The 23,467-nt window shown below is 42.7% G+C and overlaps 1 protein-coding gene across 12 annotated transcripts in view; it reads right to left on the bottom strand.

The window, feature by feature from the left end:
* Positions 1 to 4,539: 4,539 nt before the first annotated feature.
* The window catches only part of CD44 (CD44 molecule (Indian blood group)), an 85,252-nt gene continuing 66,324 nt past the window's right edge, over positions 4,540 to 23,467 (bottom strand). For 7 of the 12 annotated variants that reach the window (XM_037128225.2, XM_037128229.2, XM_037128226.2 and 4 more), the window contains 7 exons: positions 22,992 to 23,087; positions 21,105 to 21,203; positions 20,111 to 20,317; positions 16,904 to 16,969; positions 13,294 to 13,365; positions 11,331 to 11,409; positions 4,540 to 5,459 (listed from right to left, as the gene is read on the bottom strand). In XM_037128225.2, the coding sequence (XP_036984120.2) occupies positions 5,255 to 5,459; positions 11,331 to 11,409; positions 13,294 to 13,365; positions 16,904 to 16,969; positions 20,111 to 20,317; positions 21,105 to 21,203; positions 22,992 to 23,087 (824 nt within the window). In that variant the 3' untranslated portion in view covers positions 4,540 to 5,254. The remainder of the gene's footprint in view (positions 5,460 to 11,330; positions 11,410 to 13,293; positions 13,366 to 16,903; positions 16,970 to 20,110; positions 20,318 to 21,104; positions 21,204 to 22,991; positions 23,088 to 23,467) is intronic. The other 5 variants (XM_037128236.2, XM_037128240.2, XM_037128227.2 and 2 more) reach the window with 4 other exon arrangements.

The raw sequence follows: 23,467 nt of genomic DNA, 5'->3' as shown, positions 1-23,467 counted from the left end.
CATGGGTGGACTCATGAAAAAAATCAAAGGTGTGTTGTTTTAGGCTACTGAATTTTGGAGTGGTTTTTAATGCACCAAGAGTTAACTGATATAACCAAAAAGTAATCTTTTTAATTAGCAGTCAGTGAAGCCAAGGCAGTTATTCTTTCACTTTTTAGTCTGTGCTCCAATCTGGGCTGATTGTTCCCTAGATGCACTGGGCATGTCATCTCGGGATCTCATCTTTATCATCACTTTAGAAATTCCTTTTACTTTGTTTTCTGAACTTCATGCCTTTCCCTTTCCCGGTAACTCCCTTGTTTTGCTGGAGTACATTCTTCGGGAGTTGCCTGAGAATGGGTGAGCAAGTTTGGAGACAATGCATGTTTGAAATGCCTTCATTCTACCCTTTTTTTTAGTTTGGTTTAGCTGCATTGCAGTTCTAGCTTGGAAGTATTTCTCTCAGAATTGTGAAGGCACTGTTTCATGGTCTTCAATGTGGCTTTGGAAAGTCTGATTCTATTTTGATTCTTGATCTTCTGTATTATCATTCTTTTCTCTCTAGAGGTTATAGAATAATCTTTGTCTCAATTGTTATGAATTTGTAAAATAATGTGCTTTAATATGAATGTTTTCATCTATTGCGCTAAGCACTCACTTGGTTCTTTCTGCTTAGATATTCATGTTCTCCAGTTCTAGGAAATCGTTTTGACTTATTTCATGGATGATTTCTTTCTCTTCCTTTTCTCTTTCTGCTACTCCTATTATTTGCATGTTAGATTTCCTAGAATGATTCTCCACTTTCCTTACTTTTTCTTCTCTGTGTCCATTGCTTCGTCTTTGCTGTTTTCTGGGATAGATCTTTAACTGTAGTTTCTAAACCTATTATTGAGTTTACTTTTAAATCTGTGCTTTCATGTTTCAGTGTTAAAGATCTCCTTTTTTTCGAGGTGTTCCCTGTTTGTTATCCTAGCATTGTGTTCTTGTTTCATAGATACACCATCTTCTCTTATCTTACCGAAGTCATTAATGTTTTTTATTTTTGAGTTTTCTTCTCTGTGAATCATCTCAGCTTCTCATGTGTAAGAGGGAGCCACAGGAAACCAAAAGTCTTGTGTGGTCCTGGTGAAGTTTGAGATTGATCTTCACTGTAGATTGCTATGCTCAGCATTGCCTTGGGGAGCCATTATGTTAGGAAGTCCATGGTTCTCTCTCAGGCTTATCAGATTGCCCAGAAAGACTGAGCTTCTGCCTGGAGAACTCATGCCTGGTGTTGACATTCTGGGAGCCACATTGGGGGAGAAGGCAAGGCAGTCCCAACATTCCTTATGCCTGGCCTCACTTTTCAGTATGGAATCTCCAGTGTCAACTGTGTGTGCCTTATAGCCTTTCAGCCAGAGACTCTTTATTTTGCCCTCTTCAGAGAATAAATTTCTAGTCATTTGCTGGAATTGGTAAAGAACAATCACAAAGCTACTTAGAGTAGGGGAGGAGATCTGGATTTCTAACTCTGTGTCTTAAATAGACTTTAAACCCCTCCTCTCTACCCCATCCAGATGTGGATGCTGCCAATACCTGAGCCTTTGAGGGGTTCTTTTACACAAGTCTGCTGGCTTCTCAACTTTCCCTATTTCTGGTTAAAATTCAGCTTTTCCAAATGTACAAATTCAGCCAGTCAACAATGAACCGCCACTTCCAACGTCAAATTTAGTTTACTGTTCTTTCTTCTTCCATTCTCTCTGGCCCGGTTAGGTTATGCCTTTTTGGAATACCTCTTACTGTCTTTTGAGTCTTGTATAAGGAAAGGGAGATATGTTCACTTTCCTCTCTTTTCCTGCAGGTCCAGGAATAATTCTTGACTTTAAAGAACTAACACTTCACAATAGCTCATTTAGTTTGAAATGTATGGACCATAACACCTTCTATGGAAAATTGGACTTTCTCCCAAAGAAGACGCACGGGGAGAGACACAAAGTTTTCCTTTTAGAAAAAATAATGTGAGTGTGAAATTTCAGCCACCTCCTACACCTGTAACCTTGTGCTTCTAAATTACCCAGATAGGCAGACAACCAGCTGTTTTCCCCTCCCAGGCTTCCACGCCCCTTAAATCAGAGACTCCTGAGTCCATTTTCTTTAACTTTTCAATAGTAACCTTTTAATATTTTCCAGTAAGCACTTAACTGGGCAATATACACATCGTGCTTTCCTTCTTATTACTGGCCCATCAGTAAATATACAAAAGTCAGAGGAAGGGAGTACTGTGAAAAGTCAAAGTAACAATAGTCATAGCATACATGTGAACAACAGACTATTCTTTGAAAACTCAAAGTGATTTACAAAAGGCATAATGGTGAATAAATTACAGTATTCTTGTTCTGAAGTATATTTTACTCTCCTAGAGAAGTGGGAGATTTCCTTTCTCCTACTCCTACTGTACCAGAGTTGAATGAACATTGACTATGAAATTGATCCTTGGCGTCATGGGCTTGATGTAAAATTTTTTGAGAGGTTTTGTTTGCAAAATCCATTCTGCAAGCTAAAATCTGCAAAATATACATATGAAAATGCCTTTTGTCCTATTGGATTTTTCACCCAGGGCTAATTTAACAGAAGCCCTCAGGACACACAAAAGATTTACCCTTATAGGACAAATTACATTGTAATCTCTGAGCTTTGGAGAGCTTTCATCTTTGCTCTCCTAAGCTTTGCAAAATAATGAAATGCTGGCTCCTTACTAATAACAAACAAGACCCAGTTTAATGACTTAGTCCAGGTCACCTGGGCTGATGGGTAGGAATGATGGTAGGAATGATGTGTAGTCAAGCTGTGCTTCCAGAGTTACATCATTATGTCACATGGGAGACAGTGCATCCTGGTCCATGACCTTTGGGCGATATTGCAGGTGAAGTGCACCTATGAGATGGAAGTTCTAGAGTTCCCCTAGTCCTGTGTTGAGAACACAAAGGCATATCCAAGTGGGGGGCCACAACATAATGAAAGGAAAGATCATATTTAATTCCAAAATAAAGTAGAAAAAGTCTTCTCTCTCCACCTATTTATTGGGAATATCCAGAAGGAGTGAAAAACCATCCCTAGCTATGAGACTTGTATGACTATCTATGGCCCTAAAGAGAATCTGGGGGACAGGTGGAGTCCTAGAGTAGCCCTCCTTAACCCGATCCCACAGTAGGTCGTTGCATTCAGGTTCAAGAGCCAGGAAAGGTCTTGGACAGCAGAAGGCACTTAAACACTAGTGGCAGGAACAACAGAGTGACCACATGTCTATTTTCTTTTCTTGCAACATGAACATAAAAACAAAATCAGACCAGAGAAGGAAAAGGGGTTTTCAAAGACCATGGCAGGAATGGGTTGAGAAGGTTTACTGGAGAGAGAACAGGGTGGAAATGAATGCAGAAAGCAGGCTTTTCACCTTTCAATATCTCCTTCAGAACCAACTCTTCATTAAGTCCAGCCCTAATTTATGTGGGAGCTTTTTCCTTTCCTCCTCCCCTCAGTCCTCTACCTTCTCCTACCCCTTCTCCTCTCCTCCTCCTTTTCCTCTTTTCCCTCCCCCTCTCCTTTCTCCTCCTCTTCCTCCCTCTTTCTTTCTGCTTCCTCTTTTTCCTTCTCCTCTTCCTCCTCCTCTTCTTCCTTCTCCTCCCCCTCGTTTCTTTTTCTTTTTGTTTGAGAAACATTTCTAGTCAAACATGTTAGTTTAGGTTCCAGATAACTTTTTATGGGGGCCTAAGGAATGAGGTCCCATTCTATAGGGACTCTGACTTTATAGATCCAATCTCTTCTAACACAAGTACCATTTGAAAGTTCCAGGATGAACAGGGCCTCCTGAATTTAAGAATAAAGACCACAGAGGATTTGCCATACAAGGGATAAAGACATTAATCTCTTATTTGGCCATAAACCTGGTATCTGATGATAGGGTTCCAATGGTGGGAAACCCTGTAAACTTTTGACATATTCCCCAGGCACTTAACTTTCTGAGTGGCAATGTCATTGGGGACAGACAACTGGAATGTTAAAGTATAAATAAATACTGACATAAAAATACTCGAGCCATATCTACACAGTTCACTCCCCCAGCTTCTCTAATCTGTGCCAACCAGTTGGCTACTGTCTATGCTCTTTCATTTCCACTATTTCTCCCTTGATTACAAGAGGTCAAAAGGTACTTCCTTGTTGTTTTTGGACATCACTAATGGGGTCAGTGTCCATGAAATGGGCCACCACTACGGAAAGTCATACAGATGTAATGTGACTTCCCATAGCTTTTCGGGGGGAGCACAGGTGGCCATTAAAACATAAAAGCTGTTGAAGCTCCTGCTCTCCCAATTCTGGTTTCAGGACAAGACAGAAAGCCTCTGAAGCCTTGGAAATAAAACAGTGCTGTCTTCCCTGATCTTCTGTGGGACTGGCTGAGGGAGCCAGAGCAGGGACTCAGCTCTGAGATGAAGTCTTTCAGGGAGACCTTCTCACAGGTTTGCAATGAGCTGCAGGGACCCAGACCTGGCTGGTTAAGACACTGAAGGATCACAGCACCCAGGGTAGAAGTGGAAGAAGTACAGATGTTTATTATAAATCAGCTTAAACCCCTTTATGTCTCTGACAAAGTAACAACAACAACAAAAATCATACTAATCAAAGGACCTCCAGGGTTTAATATCTCAAAAACACAGATAAATAGCTCACTACAGATAAATAGCTTCACCCTTTGGGTATTCTCAGAAGCATATGAGACATTTCCAGGGGGTCTGTAGGAGGGGATGTGTAACCAGTACACCCCCGTCCCTCCCCCACTGGAAGGTGATGCCTAGGCATTGGGCCCCTGGAAAGGCAACATGGACCCATTCAGATTTCCTCCCAGGAACCAATCCCTCTTAGCTCTGGGGATGTCCTTAGCATGTGGCTGCCAACTGGGAGGCGGGGTGAAGGGAAGGTTGGGGATAGGAAAGATGTGTGTGTGGCTTTTGTGAGAAGCAGTCCATAACACACCCCAGGGAGTGAGACTGGCTTTGAGGCGGGAACTGAAACAGTCAAATTCTTGCCAATTGTTAATTGGGCCCTCATTTCAGAAAGCAATGCTATTCTTATAAATTGAATTGACTTCAAAAAAACAAAGCACAATAAACAAAAAAGAGTAGAAAATTTTATGCTAAAAAAAAAAAGAACCGCAATGAAATAATCAGTAGCACATTGCATCTGTGAATGTCCCAGCTCCCTGTAAAGATTAGGTAGGATTTCTAAGGTCATGGTGTAGGTATTACGCCCCGATCTTCACGTCTTCATTCTGCAAGTTCTGTGTCTCGTCGGTTGTCATACACTGGTCCATGGTCTCTGACGGCTCCTTGTTCACCAGATGCACCATCTCCTGAGATTTGCTGGCTTCCCCATTAAGTCCGCTTGGCTTTCTGTCCTCCACGGCTCCATTCCCGTTGTTGATCACCAGCTTTTTCTTCTGCCCACACCTAATAATTTAAAGATCATGTGAGAAAAGGGTGCAATGATGCAATCGTCATTATCACAGTCATGATCACTATGGTTTATAACAATCTTAGAAAGTATGTTTCACCTTATTGGACTCTTTAAAGTGAAGTCCCCTAAACCGGCAGTAAAAGCATCAGCCACCGTGAACTTGTTAGAAATGCAAATTCTCAGCCCTACCCCAGACATATCGAATCAGGAAACACTAGGAGTGGGACCCAGGAGCTATGGTTTAATGAGCCTTCAAGGGGTTTCTGATGCACACTCCAGGTGGAGAACCAGGGGTCACAACTCAGGAAGCCAGCGCTATGACGGGTGAGAAAACCTGGGGCTCAGAGAACTCAGTGCCTTGCCCCAGGTTACTCAGCAAGTAATAAAAGATCAGAATTCAACCCCTGGAGTGTCTGACTCCCAAATTCCAATTCTCCTTTCACCACACTATGCAATGGAAATGTTTCTTTCTTCTTAGTGCTTTAGCAATTTTTGCAGACTCAGAGAAACCACCAACACGATGATTGTGAATCAATCATTCTGGTGTACTAAAGAAAATCCCATTACTTCCTCTGGCAGCCAACGCTGTTGGCCTTTTCAAGGTTATTAGTGCACATACTGAGAAGAATCCAACGCCATTTTTCTAGAAGTATAAGGCCGTACTGACTGTTCCTTAGCATTGGTTACCTTTCCATATAACCCTGGTCATAGGAGGTTGATCAACTAACTGCACAAGGCAAACATTTCAGTTACTTTAAGTTTTCTAAGGGACATTACTGTTACTTTAAGGTTTCTCAGTAATACTTCTTAAGATTTAAATGCAGGTCTTCTGTGGAAGAGCACGACTTGGTCTTACTCCGGGGCACTGTCAAAGCGCTGTCTCACCCCAGGCAGCCTGACACAGAGCTTCCTCTTTCCTGTAACGTGATCCCTGCTACACATCTGGAAGTCAGATTGTGTTTCGTCGAAGCAAAATGGCAGAGCCTCACAACTATCTCTCCGCCTCCCAAGTGACAGCCACATGCTGAGGGCACCTCCTGCATGCCCGGCGCCTTGTATTTGATATGACAAATACATGTCATTTCATGTAATCCTCACAACAATCCCACAAAGTAGCTGTTTTTCCCCTTGGTGGAAACTGAGGCCCAGGGAGGTTTAATAGCTAACTGGAGGTCATACATCTAGTAAAAGGCAGAGTCAATATTCAACTCCAGGCCTTTATGACCAAAAGCCTGGACTCTGCCCAACTCTATTCATGCTGCCAACCATCTGGAGACCTGCAAACAGTACGAAGTCAGAATTGTTCACTTTGCCGCTGGATATTTGGAGTTGTAGAGACAAGGCCTCTATTATTCATGACCGTGGGCCATTCCTGCCAGAACTGCCAAGGCCATAAACTCTAATCTCTTGTTTGGGGAAAAAGAAATTATACCTCCTCAGCAGGAGTTAGATCCTGTCTCCTCTGGCAGGAGGCTTGATGAGGGCAGAGGGAAGAATGCTTGACCTGGCTGCAGATCCGGACTGGGAGCATGGATGCGCTCCCCATAGACGAGAACAAGGACTCGGGAGGCCTGGTTTTGAGACTTACTGCTGTGTGACCTGGGACAACTTACTCATGCTCTCTGAGCTTCAGCTCACTTATCTGTAATCTCAGGCTACTTAGGGTACCACTTTCACGAGATGATAGCAAGCCCTCAAAACAGAGCCTGGCACTGCATCTATGAGTCTGCTATTATTTTATTTGCTGTTTTTATGAACACTGTGGGTGAGGAAACCAAAGCCTTGGACAAGCTCTTAGAACAGTATCTGGAACACAGTAAATGTTCAAGAATCACTGGCTGTAATTCGAATATAACGAGCATCACATCAACTGGGTTTTGCTTGTTTCTGCGGCCGCCTCCAGCCCCTTGTCACGTGTACTATGAAGATGACTTAAAAGGCCGAAGGCAGAATGTTGCTCGTGTTATTTTAGATTCTTGAGTGGTATTTCGTTCTTTGGAAGAAAGGTGACTTGTTAGAGTAATCCCCATTGCCTACCTGGTGGGTGCTTGAGAAGTTGAACGAGATATTGCAAGGAAGGGATTTATAAGCATAAAAAAAAAAGCTTGTGTGTGGGGGTGAAGTGAGGCTTGATATGCTGACATAAACAAAGCTGACTGGGAAGGTGGATGGCATCCGACCTACAGGGCTTAGGAATGCGGGGCTCGGACTTTGCCCTGTCCACGCTTCCCTTTGGATTTAGGTGTCTCTGTTACCTGCCTGAGTTCTTTCAGGCTGGCAGGATGACTCTCTTCAATAACTCAGTCTGATGTGTGGTGCTCCAGGCGTTTATCAGTACTTATTTATAAGTACTTTCAAAAGACATGTCCTCTTTTTTTCATCCTTCTGAGTTGGAAAAATGTTCAAAGGAACGGTATTAGCACTGAGGGACTTCAGAGGTCATCTAGCCCAGCCTTTTCCTTATGCTGACTGAAGACTGAGTCCCAGAAGCCCAGGCTACTGCCCGAGACTGCACCACTAGCGAGGGCAGGGCCAATGTTGTGCGACATTGAGTCCAAAGGTCAGAGGTCTCCACTGAACTGCATCTTGCCTTTATATCCTTTCCCCTAAATCTCAGGCATTAGCTGAGCATGGTGACCACATGATGTGGATGGACCCAGGCTGCAGCCTTGCCAGGAAAGGGTGGACAGGCTCCGTGGGGTTTAGAAACCAGGTAACGTACAGTTAGAACATGAAGGAATTTCTCTTGAAAGATTTGGGGGATGAGGGTGGGTAACTTAACAGCCAATCTTATGTCTCTTCTACCTGGCCATCCTTAAAGATATTGAGAGGTTTATTTTGCTTTGTGCTAGAGCCAGGTCATGCAATACAGTCACCACTAGCCACACGTGGCTATTTCAATTTAAACTAATTAAAATAAAATAATATTTAAAATTCACTGAAGATGAACTAGCCACATCTGGAGCGCTCGGCAGCCACCCGTGATTCATGGCTGTGTATGGGACAGGACAGGTATGGAACCTTTCTGCCATCGCAGAAAGTTCTGTTGGACAGCTCCATTCTAGAGGGCGGAAGGAGGCTGGGTGGGCACAGATTATGGAGATCAAGACTGCAGCTGAAGAGAAGGCAGACATTCTAAATCCTGGAACTTCAGCAAGGGGACCTGCCAAGTAGATGGTGGATGACTCCCCACTGGGGCTTACAGAAAAGACGCTAATTTTCATGAGAGGGAAATCCATTGAAGGCCTCTTCTGCACAAGCAGTGTGGAAACATTATTGAATCACTCTTGCTTTGTGAAGCTTTTTCCAGTCAGGCCCTCCCATTTTTTTCCCCTCTCCATACTAATCAGATAAATTCTTGAAGGAAAAGGCACTTAACTTCTTCTCTTGGGCCTCACTGAATATCTATCTACCACTCCAATGGACTCCCAAGACCACTGTTTGCTCTTAAAGACCATGAATAAAGTACAATTTTCATTGTCAAGTTGCAATTCAAGGACTCTGGTTACATGAAGAACAGCAAGAAAAGGTGACGTGGGTTATGACAGGGATGGAAAAAGCTAAGGAAATAATAGGACTTCTAAATCAGCACCTTTAAGGTGATGTCACTCACAGATGACACTGTCATGGGAACCTGTGGTCAACCCTTGAACGTCATCTTCAGTGACTAATGTTTTTTCACTTTTATCTTTTAACCATAATTCATATAATAGTGCTTGGCACAGAGTATGTGCTCAATAAATATTAGGTGACTCAAATCCAACAGGCCAATATTGCCACGAAACCTCAAGACTCTTAGAGAAAGGATGGTATTCTTTTTTGTTTTGAATCTTCTCCTTCTCTTGCCCAGGGCTGACAGTTATAGCTGCCCCTCAAATGACGTTTCCCAAATAAACATATGTTTGTTGTAGGTCCCTGCTTCTAACCAAACTTTCTTTGATGAACACAAGATTCTACAGCTCTCTAACTCGTAGTGCTCAAAGCAGTAAGGCCTGGCCTTTAAGAGGATTAGAAAAAGGCTAGCGACTTTAGCAACCCAAGTGCACCTTAGGGTCCTGTGAAGCCTTATAACCACCTTTTAGCTGCCTGGCAAGTCCGTTTGTGGTGATCAGATCAGGACGTTTTATGGCAGCCAAGCAGCTCTCTTCCCAGTGAGATACTCCCAGTGCTGATCCCATGAGTCCCTGTTTGCCTGTTGCTAGGGTGACTGCTGGTCTCAGGGGAGGGGGAGGGCAGTAATGGGGCCTGTTTTCACTGCTGACTCGATGGGCAATGACGTGTGAGCTAAGCAGTCACACTGCACAGACTCCAGCTGCTCTCAGGGACAGTTGTAATGGTTCTCTGAGGTCCCCCCCATGTCAACAACATCAAGGGCCACTGTTTCTATGGTGATATGTGCAGAACTCATGGACTGTGTATGTGAGCAGGAGCAATACTTTCTAGGACCTGGGACAAAAGGACTGATTTCAAACAATAGGAAATTCATATGTAATTGAGCAAAACTAACCTAAGAGATAATAAGGAAGCCAAGGTCAAGTATAAAAATTCTCTGGAAGGGGTCCCTTAAGTCACATTATTTAAATTCAACTTAAAAAAAATATCTTTCCATTTAGTCACAGAAGACAACTAAAAGGGCTTTCAGATTTCCTTTCCTAGTTTTTGTTCCTTATACAATCAGCTGCCATGACTAATTATTTTTATTATGCCTTCAAACACACAGATAGCAACACAGTTGTTTGACTGTAATATAGCACTTTTATTAACTTGTACCTGTGTAAGACAGCCTTATTTAATTTCTTCAGATAATTAGCAATACTGCCTGGGCTGCCCACAGCAATGGAATTGAGTATTTGCTATTTTCCAAAAGCCAGTGAGGAAGATTGTGTTATTTTTTTCTCCCAAGCCTACTGGTATTTTCTAGCCTGTTAGATGACCTAGTGATACCATAAAGGTGACCTCACTTGGAAATAAGATTTTTTACCTTTTATGAGAAACCTCAAGAAACACTTACAAAAGGCTTAATGTTCCTAAGCATATGCTCAGAGAAAAATAACACCTCTCAAAAGCATCTTAAGTAAGAGATTTAGACTAGTATTTGTGGAGTGCCCCGGTCAAAGTTCATTTTCTCTGTTGCTAGAATTTTTCTTCACTTCACATGGTGTTATTCCTGGAGCCTGGTCACAGCTCAACCAGGTGTGTGTGTTGTTTAAATAACTTCTGGAACAATAGGCCTTGGGTGAGGTAGGGAGGGAGGAGGACCATCCTTTCAACTGCTGCTTCCAGCAAACAGAAAATAGTGTCCTTACCGAAAACAAGCAAACAAAGCCCAAAACAAACTAAAGAACTCAATGCCTGTTTTAGGTGAAGATTCTAGAAAGTTCCATGGGCCTCAGCCAGGGGATGACCAATCCCTGGATCTTTATATGGTGTTTTTGTGTTTTGTGAATGTACTTAATAAATATCTGTTTAATAAATCAATAAATGAATATATACTTTTATGCCTTTCTGGTAAGATAGTTCATAATTCATCAGATAAGGTTTCAGTGGGCTTTAACCCCCAAATAATGAAGATCCCCAAGAGATTCAACCGATATTCAAGAACAGTGATATAGATCATTACAGTGTCTCTTTTCCAAAGAATGTGCCAGAGCAGTGCCTATTAAACTGTACCAGGTACATGAATCTCTTGAGACCCTGACCAAACAGATTCTGATACAGGAGGTCTGGGTGAGGCCTGAAGCTCTGCATTTCTAACGAGCCCCCAGGGTGCTGAGGCTGCTGGCTCCTCTGAGCAGCAAGGACCTACAGCCTAAGTTTAGGTGATGCCCTTCCAGAGTCAAAGTCTCCGAGGGGCATCCCCTTACCTTCTTCGACTGTTGACAGCGATGCAAACTGCAAGAATCAAGGCCAGGGCCAGGAGGGAAGCCAAGATGATCAGCCATTCTGGTGCAAGCAAAGGAAAAGACACCCGTGAAACTGGGAAACACATTTTGTGAAAACAAACACACACTTAACGAAATAGACCCGGTCCAAACAAGAACCACACAGTAGGTACTACAGATGCGTCTGACCAAATGGCCCAGCCAGTAGGCAAATAATACTGGAAAAGCAATTTTTCTTTAGGAGTTTCTCCAGCCCGCCTCTTGTTTTAATCTCTCACCATCAGCCAGAATTTCCAAGTCTCTCCAGGAGAAAAAAGTTTCCAAAAAAAATGTAGAATGACCTGTTGAGACTTGTAGATGCCCTTGATGTAATTATTAAGTAAACCAAAAGAAACGTATTCTTCTCTTGAAAGGAAGATTCCTTTCCTACACAAGAGCATCCACCTAAAAATGGAGGCCACGTACTAGTGAGTGGGAAGGAGGACAGCCCTGTAGATGTTGGAACCTGCACGTGTGCACTGGAAAGTCATTTGGCAAAACTTGTCACAAGTCTTCAAAATGCACATGCTTTTGATAGAGCAGTTACACTCCCAGGAAATTATAGGGCTTTAGAATGAGCTATGAGGATGTTTATTACTGAGCTATTTATAGAAAAAGGTGAAAACGACCTAATATCCAGCAATAAGGAATAAACTACATTGAATAAATTAGAGTACTTTCCTTGTATTATGTACTATATATGCCCTAATATTTAATGACATTGGAAAGCTGTGGCCAGCCAGTCAAGAGTGGTAGTTTACTAAATAGCATATATGGTATAATTGCAGTTTTGTATACAAATTACATTGAAAAATGACAGGAAGGACATATGTGAAAATGGTAACCACAGTATTTCTGGATGGTAAGGTAGATAATAAGTGATTTATATTTTTGTCCTTTTTTAAGCTGCATTTTCTAAAATGTCTGTAGTAGTTCATGCATCATTTGTGGACTAATAAAAATGCCATATACATGTTTTTAAAATCAAGCTTTAACATATTATGATATGACTTGACAACTTGAATAAATTCAGTTGCCAAGTGGGCCGTGTATCTGTGCAATAAGCTTGGGAAACAGGAAAGATGGACAGTCATTCACAGTCCATTCACCTTTGGGGGTCCTGGTTCTCCTCTGATTTCCTGCTCAGTGCTCCCCTTGGCTAACCTCTACCTCGTTATGTGAGTCAGGAGTATTGGGGAATCCAACAGGGGAGAACCATTTCTGTTCTGTCCTGGGTCTCTAATTCAGAGATGCCCCACATTCCCACTCACCCAGGTTGGAAAGAATCCTGCTGCCTGATTATAGCAAATTACATTGCACCCACCCCATCCTCTGGGCAGCCCACTTCCTCTCCATGGGCTCTGCCTCCAGCGGTGCCCAGGCCAGCTGAGGCAGGGGGTGGGCACACGCCGCATCCTTCCCTTTCCCCATGGAAGGCTCAGTTTGGAGACCTCTGAAGGGTGGGGCGTTTGAGGACCAGAAGAATGTTTTCACTCTACGCAATACACTGTCTGAAATGTCAGGGGAATTTTGCACATGTCTTCCCCAACCCCAGACATGAAGGGGAAACTGAATTGGGACGGGAGGGACCTGGCTGTGACCTGGAGTCCCCTGGGTGATCACTCCTCTGAGGAGGAAGCTTTAGGAACTAACATGACACTGCACTGGGACAGACCAGGGACAAGTGTGAATATGAACTCAGCCAATCTATGGATCCTGGGGAAAAAAGTTCCACCTTTTCTTTTCTTTTGCTCACATTCATCTTTAGCTTGCAAAGAGGATCAATCAGTTTCAAGAGTTGGACATTTAGGAAGCTGTGCTTTCAAACTGGTTGCTTCTTCCTTTCTGGGACATCCAGAGAGACCAGCTTTTAGCATCATTTTTCTCCCCACAGCTCGAGACTCACCTGGAATTTGAGGTTTCCTTATAGGACCAGAGGTTGTGCTGGCCCCACCTTCGTGGCTCCCCCTGGAGTGTCCTAAGGAGAAAAACATCTCTCAGATGAAGTTTGGGATGTATAACCAGGCTTACAGAGCAGCTCACGGGGCCAGCCGCGCATCCTGCAAAGCTACTTATACATCCAAGCCACAGACATTCATAAGGTGCCACAAGAAAGAGATCTCCCCAGAAAACTTCAGTTTGATTCAGGCTAAGGTTTGAAAATGTTACTTCTCATCAAGAACGTGAGACTTTAGAGTAGCACTGCTGTTAATAACTGTTTAAGCCCTTGGGCTCGAGGGTGGGACCACCCTGGATTCAAGTTCTGCTTCTGCCACTTGCTAGTAACCTGTGCTGGCTCAAGTGACCCTCTCCAAGTCTCAGTTCTCTTACTGTTCATTGGGGTGATACCGGAATGTACTTTATCATAATTCTACAGAGGCTTAAAGGAGCACATAAGACTGGTAATCATATGTAGTTATTTTCTATTTTTAATTTTGGACCTTGCTACTCAAAGCATGGTCCCCGGGCCAGCAGCATGGGCATCACGTGGGAGAATGCTGGGAACACAGAATCTCGGGCCTCACCCCAGACTTACCGAACCAGAATCTTCATTTTAATAAGATCCCTAAGGGCTTCACATGCTCCAGAAAGGCCAAAGCAAATCTTAAAATCACATCCTATGTCGTCATAGAAGTGAGATAAATATTATAAAATAAGGGTTTGGGGGGCCATGGCCCTTTCTATCTATGAAAAACCCATGCCTAACCAGGCTTACAGAGTGGCACATGGGGTCAGCCTCCACATCACTGAAAAGCTATTGATGCATTCAAGCCGCAGGCATTCATAAAGTGCTGTAAGAAGGAGATCTCAGAAAAGTTCAATTCAATCAGGCTTATCTACTGTTGAAACCTGCTAATATATTATTGAACCATGCTCTGTTTTTGAAGAATGAACATTTCCCTCTGCTGCAAAACAAAATAAGGAAACAAATAAAAAAATTTCAGACCGAAAAGAAGCATTGCAACACAAAGAATCCACAAGTCAGAACAGGAGGCTGGTGAAGAGACTCACCCAAACAAAAGCTCTGGGGTTTCTTTGTGTTTTTTTATGCTTCCCTTACTGCTTCACAACAAAAATGGAAAAGATCCCATCAAAAGGAACTCTACTTTCCCTACTAAAAGGAACCCCATGGCAGAATCCCGCAGGTCTGCAAGGGAAGAAAACAGAACAAAACAGGGCTGTTTGTTCGGGCAGCCAGTGAAGGAAGGTGGCTGGGCCTCACAGGAAACACTCTGAAGACAGCCAACCTTCCGACGGGGCACAGAAGTCAGTGGAGTCTTGATCAGGATGGTTATTTTGGGCAGGGTGGATCTTGTTTAAGCAATTTGACATTTGTGTTAAACTCAAGTTCTACCATGTGTCTAGCCATTCCAACATACCCCATGCCAGTTTGACAGCAGCCTCTCCCTTTACAGACCTCAGAAGTCCAGGACACTTTCTCTAGCTGCCGACCAGAGTTCTTGATCATTGGCAGGTGATCACCTGCCCTGGTCATGGGATTTGGGCCATTTAAACCAGAGCTCTTTGGCCTTCTAAACCACCTCAGATCTACAGTCACTCTCACTGGTCTTTCCCTGACTCACAGCAGCCTTTGATATTTGAAAGGGAGGCCATTAATGGATCATAATTTCTTTATTTCTATATTCCAAAAAAAGCGCTCGCAGCAAGGAAAGATCTGGGCGTGTGTACAGCCAGATGAAACCTCCTGTTTGAACAACAGACACCTGCACAGGAGTCAAACAAAAGAGACCGCTCCCACCCACTTGGTTCTCACTTCAAGCAAAAGCCGAGGAGATGAAGAGATACAGCACGTCTTGCCTTGCACTCTCAGAGGCCTGAAAATGTAGCTTGGGTAGGGCTGGTGGGGAAAGCAAGTTCTGCAAAAAGGAGCACTCGATACTGCAGGTTGGAGATGAGATCCAATCTGAGACGTGTGCAGAGAAATAATGCGACAGGCTTTAAACTATGAGAAAAGCAGTCCAGGATAGTGCTTCTTGAGCCTTAATCTATATAAGCTACCTAGTGGGGTGGGGAGGATCTTGATTCAGGAGGCCTAGGATGGCTGAGGATTCTGCATTTCCAACCAGCTCCTAGGTGATGGATCTGCTGCTGGTCCAAGGACCACCCTTGGAGTAGCTGGGGTCTCTTGATTTTAGAGAGCGTTGCCTTTTAGTAACAATTCCCTATCATTTCCAAAATCCTTTCAAATTCCTGACACCTCATGTTCTTCACAAGAACTCTAGGAGGTAACTGAGGCCAGGGTTCTGATTCCTTTTTTCAAGTACAGAAATGGAGGTTGGGAAAGGCTCAGTGCCCTACCTGGGTCCCCGGAGAGCCTGGGACTTCTGTTCTTATTTTAGAAGCATTTCTAATGAGCCCCCACACCCCTGTCCTCTTATGTAAATGGTTATCACCCAAACTACCATGTAAATATTCACCTCATTTTGCTTTAAGTGTGTGAGCGTTTAGGTCTGGAGGCAACCCCGCTTGCAATGGAAGCGTGAAGGGGAGGACAGCAGTTCATAAGGATGACCTGGCTTGCATGGGGCCACCTGGACAGATGATGCTCAGGGACACCTTGGTATGACAGCACCAGCACAGCCCCAGCGTTCATGGTCACAAGTACACCTGCTTCATGTCAGACTTTTGCTGCCTGGAGTGACATTTCCAGGAGTGAAATGTGAGTCACAGCAAATAGGAATCCATTTAATAATGCATGCCTGGTGGTAATTATGGTCATTACAGAGTGCTCCCTCCAGACTGTGCTTATGAGAGGTGATACAGGACCTTGGGACTTGAAATGGGGCTCCACCACTCAACCCACTTGTCATGTCAACTTGGCTAAGTTGCTTAGTGCCTCTGAGCCTTAGTGTCCTCTGTAATATTGGGATAATAATAGTACTTATGTAAGTTGCAGGGTATGAAGGATGATTAAATGAGTTAAAAATAGGTGAAAACATATGAAATATGTTTAATTTCGTCTTTGACTATTGACTGACTGTTTAATATGGCCCAACCTAACACACTGTGATAATTACAATCCAAATTTTATTGATTAGGAAACTGAGTCTCAGATTCTTTAAGCATCATCCCCAGTTTGTACGAGGAGGAGCTGAAATCAAACCAAGCCGTTCTTATTCCAAAACACATGTTTCTAAATCACTCTGGTGTAGTCCAATGTTGAATTGAGATCCTGCTTGGATTCTCCCTGATCCTTTCAAATGGAAGAATTCTCTCCAAAGCAGTAGTTCTGAGAGAACAGTCCTTGCTTTAGCATTATCAGCATCACTGGGGGGCTTACTAAAAAAGCACAGGTGCTCAGGCTCCACCCCAGACTTGCAGGATGAGAAACTTTAAGGACAGAGCCCATCTGTGTGATTTAATGAGCCCTCCCCATGATTGCAATGCATGCTAAGAAAGTGTGAGGACCCCTTTTGCAGAGACACTGACTCTGACTTCACTATCAGCAGGTGCAATGAGGTTGACAGTCAATAACCGAAGCAGCTCAAACTCACCGTCTGCTTCGGATCCGTGAGTGGTGTGGTGCCGCCCAGCGGAGTCGGAAGAGGAGTCTTGATCTCCTGTAAAGAGCAAGCAGAGAAGGCTCAGTGCTGTGTGTTCCAGTTACCCTGCCACCTGTATTTCCTCATGTTTGCATTTTTGTGCACTTTGCTTTCATCCCAAAGCTTAGTCTTTTAAAGGGAAGCAAAATGATGGCAAAGAAGCCTTGAATGGGTTCACAATATTAATTACTTCATTTCTTACTCCACTGATAAATGCACTAGAATTTTCATCAAAATTAAGAAGGTTAGTTCAGTACAGACCATCAAGGAGAACCACAGGAAGTATGGCTTTGACGGAAACCTCATAACTGTAACATGCAAACAGAAATATCATGATGCCTTCACAGGTCTGAGGTTGGGATTTGATACTGTGTCTTTAAAACAGAGACTATAGGCTTTGAATTGGGACAAGTGTGATCCCTGGGACTGGGTGTGCTCTGGGGCTGAGGGCATGAGACATTCAAAGAGAGTTCTCTGAGACAAGGAATAGAAAAAGGTCTTGGTGGGCAATAAAGGATCTTGGGGTTGAATTATGTAAAGATTCAAAGAGAAAAGCCAACTGCTGATTTAAAAAATGTCTGAAAATAAGTGAAAAGGAAATGGAGAAATGATAGCTAACATGTAACTAATTAGAATATGTTTCAAATAGAAATATTTTTCAAAAGTAAAACCGGCATGTTCAACACCAAGACTTAACATAATCCATCTTCTCAAACATCCATCATGGACAGGCTTTAAATTGCAACTTCGTGAATTGCCAAACTCTGGATCCACATGTCAGACCTTGGATTTAGCACATGGAAACTCTTGGTTTTCTCCCTCCTCCCCACGCATTTTTCAAAACTATACTTGAATCTTAAAACAACACAAAACAGGACAATGGTTTCACAAAATGACTATACTCACCCATTATAAAGGTACCTATAAGGAATATACCATAGTCTGATCACCACCATTGCCTGTACAGTGGAGGTAGGTGGCATGTACTTGTATAGAGGAGACAGATTGCTTTGTTCCCTGGCTGCTGGTTAGAATAACGAAAGACAGCATCTGCTGAAATGCCAGCACCAAAACCCCCACTGGCATCACCACCACCACCACCACTACCATCGCCACCACCACCACAATTCCAAGTGTTTTAAAACTTTAAGATTAAGTAAAAAGACTGAGAAAAAATGTTTTGGAAGAAAATTAAAAAATGAGAGTCAGATCAGTTACTGAGCATGTAATCCATGGGGAACCATGGAAAATCGGTTGATACCGGATAGAATGTAGAAGAAATGAGAGTACGTGGGTATCGATTTTGGAAAAAATATCTTCTTTACTAACAAATGGTCTATGTAATCCTTCTAGGCCACTGTAACTATTAAAATTGCCATTTAGACTTTAAATTCATTGGTTTGCATGACAGGCCTTATTTTTGCCGAGAGAAATTAGGCAGTGCTCTAAGAGTCATCTCTACAGAAGAATACTGACAATGACACTTGGAATTTTCAATAACTGAAAACAGAATCACTCTGAATAAAGAACCAAAGGCTGTGATGGGTTCTGTGTGGCCAGTATTGCCAAGGTCAGAACTTTCTAAGACTGTTTTCCCTGAAGCCTGGGATGGGCATCCCGGAGGATGGACGCCGTGCATGTGGCATCCTGGGTGTTCCGTCACCACGTCAGTCAGAGCATCGCAGCTGTCACCTCTTTTGTGTATTGAGTTCTCCTAAGATTTATTCTTCTTTGGGGAGGGGGGAAGGAACTTGGCACATATAAGGTTCAGTGTTACCTGCAGTTTTCACACATCCACTGGGGGTCTTGGGACACATCCACAGTGAATAAGGAGGGACTGCTATATATTTTTGGTAGTACATGTATCATTTTTTCCTATACATGCAAATCTATGATAAAGTTTAATTTATAAATTAGGCATGGTGCGAAATTAACAACAGTACCTAATAATATAATAGAACAATTATAGCAATACCCTATAATAAAAGTTATGTGAAAAGTTATGGCATTAGTGAGTAGAATAAGAATTACGCACAAGCACTGTGACCTCACAACAGTCGAACTGAGAACCCAGATGGCAACTAAGTGACCAAGGGGTGGGTAGCATAAATAGTGTGGGTACACTGGACAAGGGACGATTCACATCCCTGGTGGGGACAGAGCAGGACAGCATGAGATTTCATCACGCTACTATGAATAGTATACAAATTAAAACTGATAAATTATTTATTTCTGGAATTTTCCATTTAATATTTTCAGCTGACCACAGTTGACCACGGGTCACTGAATTGTGGAGAGCAAACCCATAGATAGAAGGAGGGGACTACTCTGTATTTAAAATCACTGGTCTTGAATAGGCCTCAGTGGTTGAGTGGTGAGAGGACCTTGAAAAACTGGCACCAAGAAAAGAGACTATGATTTTAGCTTCTTAGCCAGAGCAGGTATCTTCTAGTTCCATTTTCTACAATGTTAGTCTTTAATGCAAATGGAGAAACAAAGAAGAACAAAAGTAGGGAGGACTGTTTATTTGGGGAAAAAATCTCCTTCTAGGTCCAGGTCCAGCTGAAGTCGTCTTCAGCCCCCTCTTTGCCATTACCACAGGAGGAACGGTGCCTACTCAGTAACAGTAGATCATGTCATGACGTTTTAACAGTGCATCATAACTAGGAGAGGTTTATCCACAAGCCCTCCACCAAAAGAAAAATTCACCAATCCATCACCAACAGGAGGTAATGACTTCAGAGCGAAAGTATTAGTATGTGCGAATTATTCACAGGGGGGGTAAAACCTTAATAAATAAGCAGCATGCTATTAGCTGGATCAAATAAAGTAGCTAATATTTAACTTCTCTGACCTACTAAAGTATCAATTTCACATAGATCAACTTCATACATCACAAGATCAGTAACAAGGCAAAGAAAGAAATTCTATCATAATAACCAAGTCACAAAAATAAGTGGAAATTACACTGGCAAACGAAAGCATTCTTTATCTAAACTAAATCTAAGTTTGCCCACACTAGAATGATAACATGACAAAAGTTCTCATGTCACCGATCAGTCTAGTCACAGCCTGCACAGAAAATGACCCCTGCAACATGAAAGTATGTGTTGTTTTTGACATAAAGAAAGCAAACCAGGCAGCAAATGGTCCGATTACCTGATAAGGAAAGGTCAACATGAACTTTGGAGTCTCCAACAGTAGTAACTTCAGTAACTGCAGGAGCCCCCGTGTTAGCAGGGGTCACTGGGGGGAGGGTTGTGTATTCCTTTGTGTCTGGGGAATGAGGAGGATAAGCTTCCGCTGAGGTCGCTGAATCTTCAGGAAGATTTCCAATTGTTCTTCCACCTTTGCCATCATCCCTAGCTGTGTGACGTGGAATTAATGGTGAACTCACAATTGTACAATAAGACCACCACTCATTGTGTGAGTGTCTTAAAAATGTACAATTGCTGCAGAAGTTTTCCACTTATTACGTATGAACACAGAGCAAAAGAGAGTGTGATTTGTTACACTCTTGAGCAGAATCTATATTTTGCAATTGATACCACCTGGACTCACTCAACAAAAGAGATTCTGGTGATTCTAATACTCAGACATTTGTTGTAATATCTGCCTGAGTTATTAAGGTAAGTTTTATGCCACTACAACTATGACATTGATACTCTTGAGCTCTTACTCAATTAAACCCACCTTTGATGAAGTGGAGGAAACATATGATTGAATTTAAAGGTAAAATCATGGGGTCTGGGATTGGAATAGCCAATGCAAGTGTTTAAAGAGCTGGGGTTTCATCTTTTTACTTTTTACCAGAGGGCTCTGCCTCTTACTCACCAGCACCATCAATTTATGGTCCAGAGTATAAATGGCAAAATAATATTATATAATGAGAGGAAAATAGAGAGCAATGTAAGTCAGTTATAGGTCATAAATAAGCACTCTAACTCTAGAATTTAAGAAACCTGACCTTTAAGATTAAGAAATATAGTTGCATTTAATGTACATGGCTCCTAACAAGTCTACAAAGCAGAGAACTCAGAAACCCATCACCAGCACCCCTAGTCAGAAGTAACAACATTAACAACAGTCAATGAATGCACCTCCACCAACAGCACCGCGCAGACACCCACAGCTGGAGCCAAGCAGGCTTTACCATCTTCGCTGCTAGAGGGTGCAGTAGAAGTCATGGGCTGCTCTTTATCTTCTTCCAAGCCTCCATGTGATGTAGAGAAGCTCTGAGTGTGACTCTGCTCTGTTTTCAAGGAGGGATGAATCCAGCATTAGTTTAGAGCCCTGAAACAAATCCTGTTATCTGCTGGCAGGCGGGATCTAGCCCTACTGAGTCAGACAGATAGAGGCACCAGAATCCCAAGCTTTGTGCATGCCATTCTCCTCTGATGGATGAAAATGTACGAAAGAGTTCTGTTTTGTTCCTAGTTAGCTCCTGAGACACTTTGTTTTGAGGTTTTTTTTTTTCCAGTATCATCAACAAAGATAAAATGCCAACATAAAGCCTGAGGCAAAACTTGGTCTATCCTGGATCACCCCAGCCCAGCTGTACAATAACATTGCTACCAGTCACTGAGGAAAACCAGAGGACATAGAGACAGAGAAAAAGAAATGTTTGACTCCCAGGGCTCCTATCAACAATCAAGAGCACCTAGGTGTGTGTCAAGAAGTGTGACTGTTGGGAAAATAATCAGCATGATAGCACAGTATGCCTATAGCCACCAGAGAGGAAGAAGTTCATGTAGAATAATTTGCTCGAGTAACTCAGATCCAATTTACAAAAGGAAATACTTTAGTCCCTCCTAAAGAACATTAAATTAAAGTTACTGTTTTACTCTATTATTAGGTTTTTGATCTCCTCTGTGGACAGGGATTCTCATTGCCATGTTGAGACGCCAGGGAACGCTTGCCTGGGCAAACACAGGGCCTCACTGTAGTATCTGCAATTAGAAGTTGAGCCACTGCCCACCTCTGAATTTGCTTTGACTGTTTTGAGTTCATTTCCTTTGTGTTCTTCTAAGAAAAGTACTGGCCTCTGAGTTACAGGTGCAAGCACTCCATAAAGCACACCATGTCCACCACCAAGTAAATGTGACAGCCAGGAGGAAGACCCGCACAAATCCCAAGCCAACATTAGAACAAAAGTCAACAGGGACATAAAACGGAGATACAAGACCCTCTATTGGCAGAGACCATTTTGGCTTATTTGCATCTCCTTTAATACTTAACCCTGTGCTATTTACATTTAGGATGATCAACACATGCTTGCTGATTTTTCCCTTTGCCCAAAAGGACTCACATAAAGAGTCCTGTCCATTATGTGCAGCAAGCAGGGAAATTAGGTCTCTTAATTCTGGATTTCTTTCACAGTCTGTCAAGAGATTATGAATGACTTTAGGTTGATGTCTAGGATAGCCCTGCACACACAGTGGAAGTTAAGGCTACTAGAAGCTTAGCATTGCTTCTACCGAATGTTTAGTGATAGGAAGAGGTATCAGCAAACATTCTCCTTTTGTACCCAGGCCCTGCTGCCTTTGTCAACTGTCAACAGCATGCCTTGCCCCTCTTCTGTGGGCTGATGTGATTTCCCTACTTTCTATCATTACCCATCCCCAAATTTTCTTTGCACAACAGTCCTACCCCTCTTCTGCCTTGATTGAAGAAGACATGGGAATCGAAAGGAGGTGGTCATTTAAAACAGAGAAATCACTGTCCTATCCATGAGCTTGGGTGACACTGCCATTGCTACTTAGGGAAGGAAAATTAAGGTGAATGGAGCCCCACTCCCCCACCTTTTTTAAACATAAAGTCACTGAATCTAGAACGTACCAAGAATGATGGAAAAATCACAGTTAAAGAACTCCACCAAAAAAAACACAGAAATGAAGACAGCTTTCACGCTTTAGGCTGAGCTGAGCCAGAAAGCAATAAATGCACCATTCCACCACCAAGCTATGAATTGGGGCCAGTGCGAGCAAGAACTAAAGCAGAAACACAGGTCTTATTAAGGACTGAGTGTCATTATCCTTACGGGTTGTCATTGAAAGAGATTCTGTCCTGTCTTCCACCAAACCTGTGTTTGGATCTGCAGGAGGCTGAAGTGTTGTACTATGGCTGGAGTCCATATCTGAAGGAATTAAATCAGTGTTATTATTTGATTTCCTAAACTACTACTTCAGGGTGGTTTATGACCTAGAGCTACATTATTCTTGTATTCAAACCTGGATAAAAAGTAAAGAAAGCACATACTTAGTCATGTCTCCAGACTTGGAATAGATTATGGTTTCTTCAAAAAGAAAATCGCAGAAAGTAACTGCCTTTCATTTAAGGGTTTGAGTGCTACGAAAGCTACCATTTTCTTTATTTTTGCTGAGTCTGGAAAGACACTAAACAAGCACATGACAGGCTCCCCAAACCTTGCAGAGACACATATAAACCATGTGTGACTTATCCCATTCTGAACCTACTGCCTTTCTTATAGACATATGGAACCTGCCACATGGAGGA

The sequence above is a fragment of the Artibeus jamaicensis genome, unplaced genomic scaffold (genome assembly GCF_021234435.1).
Source record: "Artibeus jamaicensis isolate MK-2021 breed Jamaican fruit bat unplaced genomic scaffold, CSHL_Jam_final contig_797, whole genome shotgun sequence".
Lineage (NCBI taxonomy): Eukaryota > Metazoa > Chordata > Mammalia > Chiroptera > Phyllostomidae > Artibeus > Artibeus jamaicensis.
This window is presented reverse-complemented; position numbering and strand designations above follow the sequence as displayed.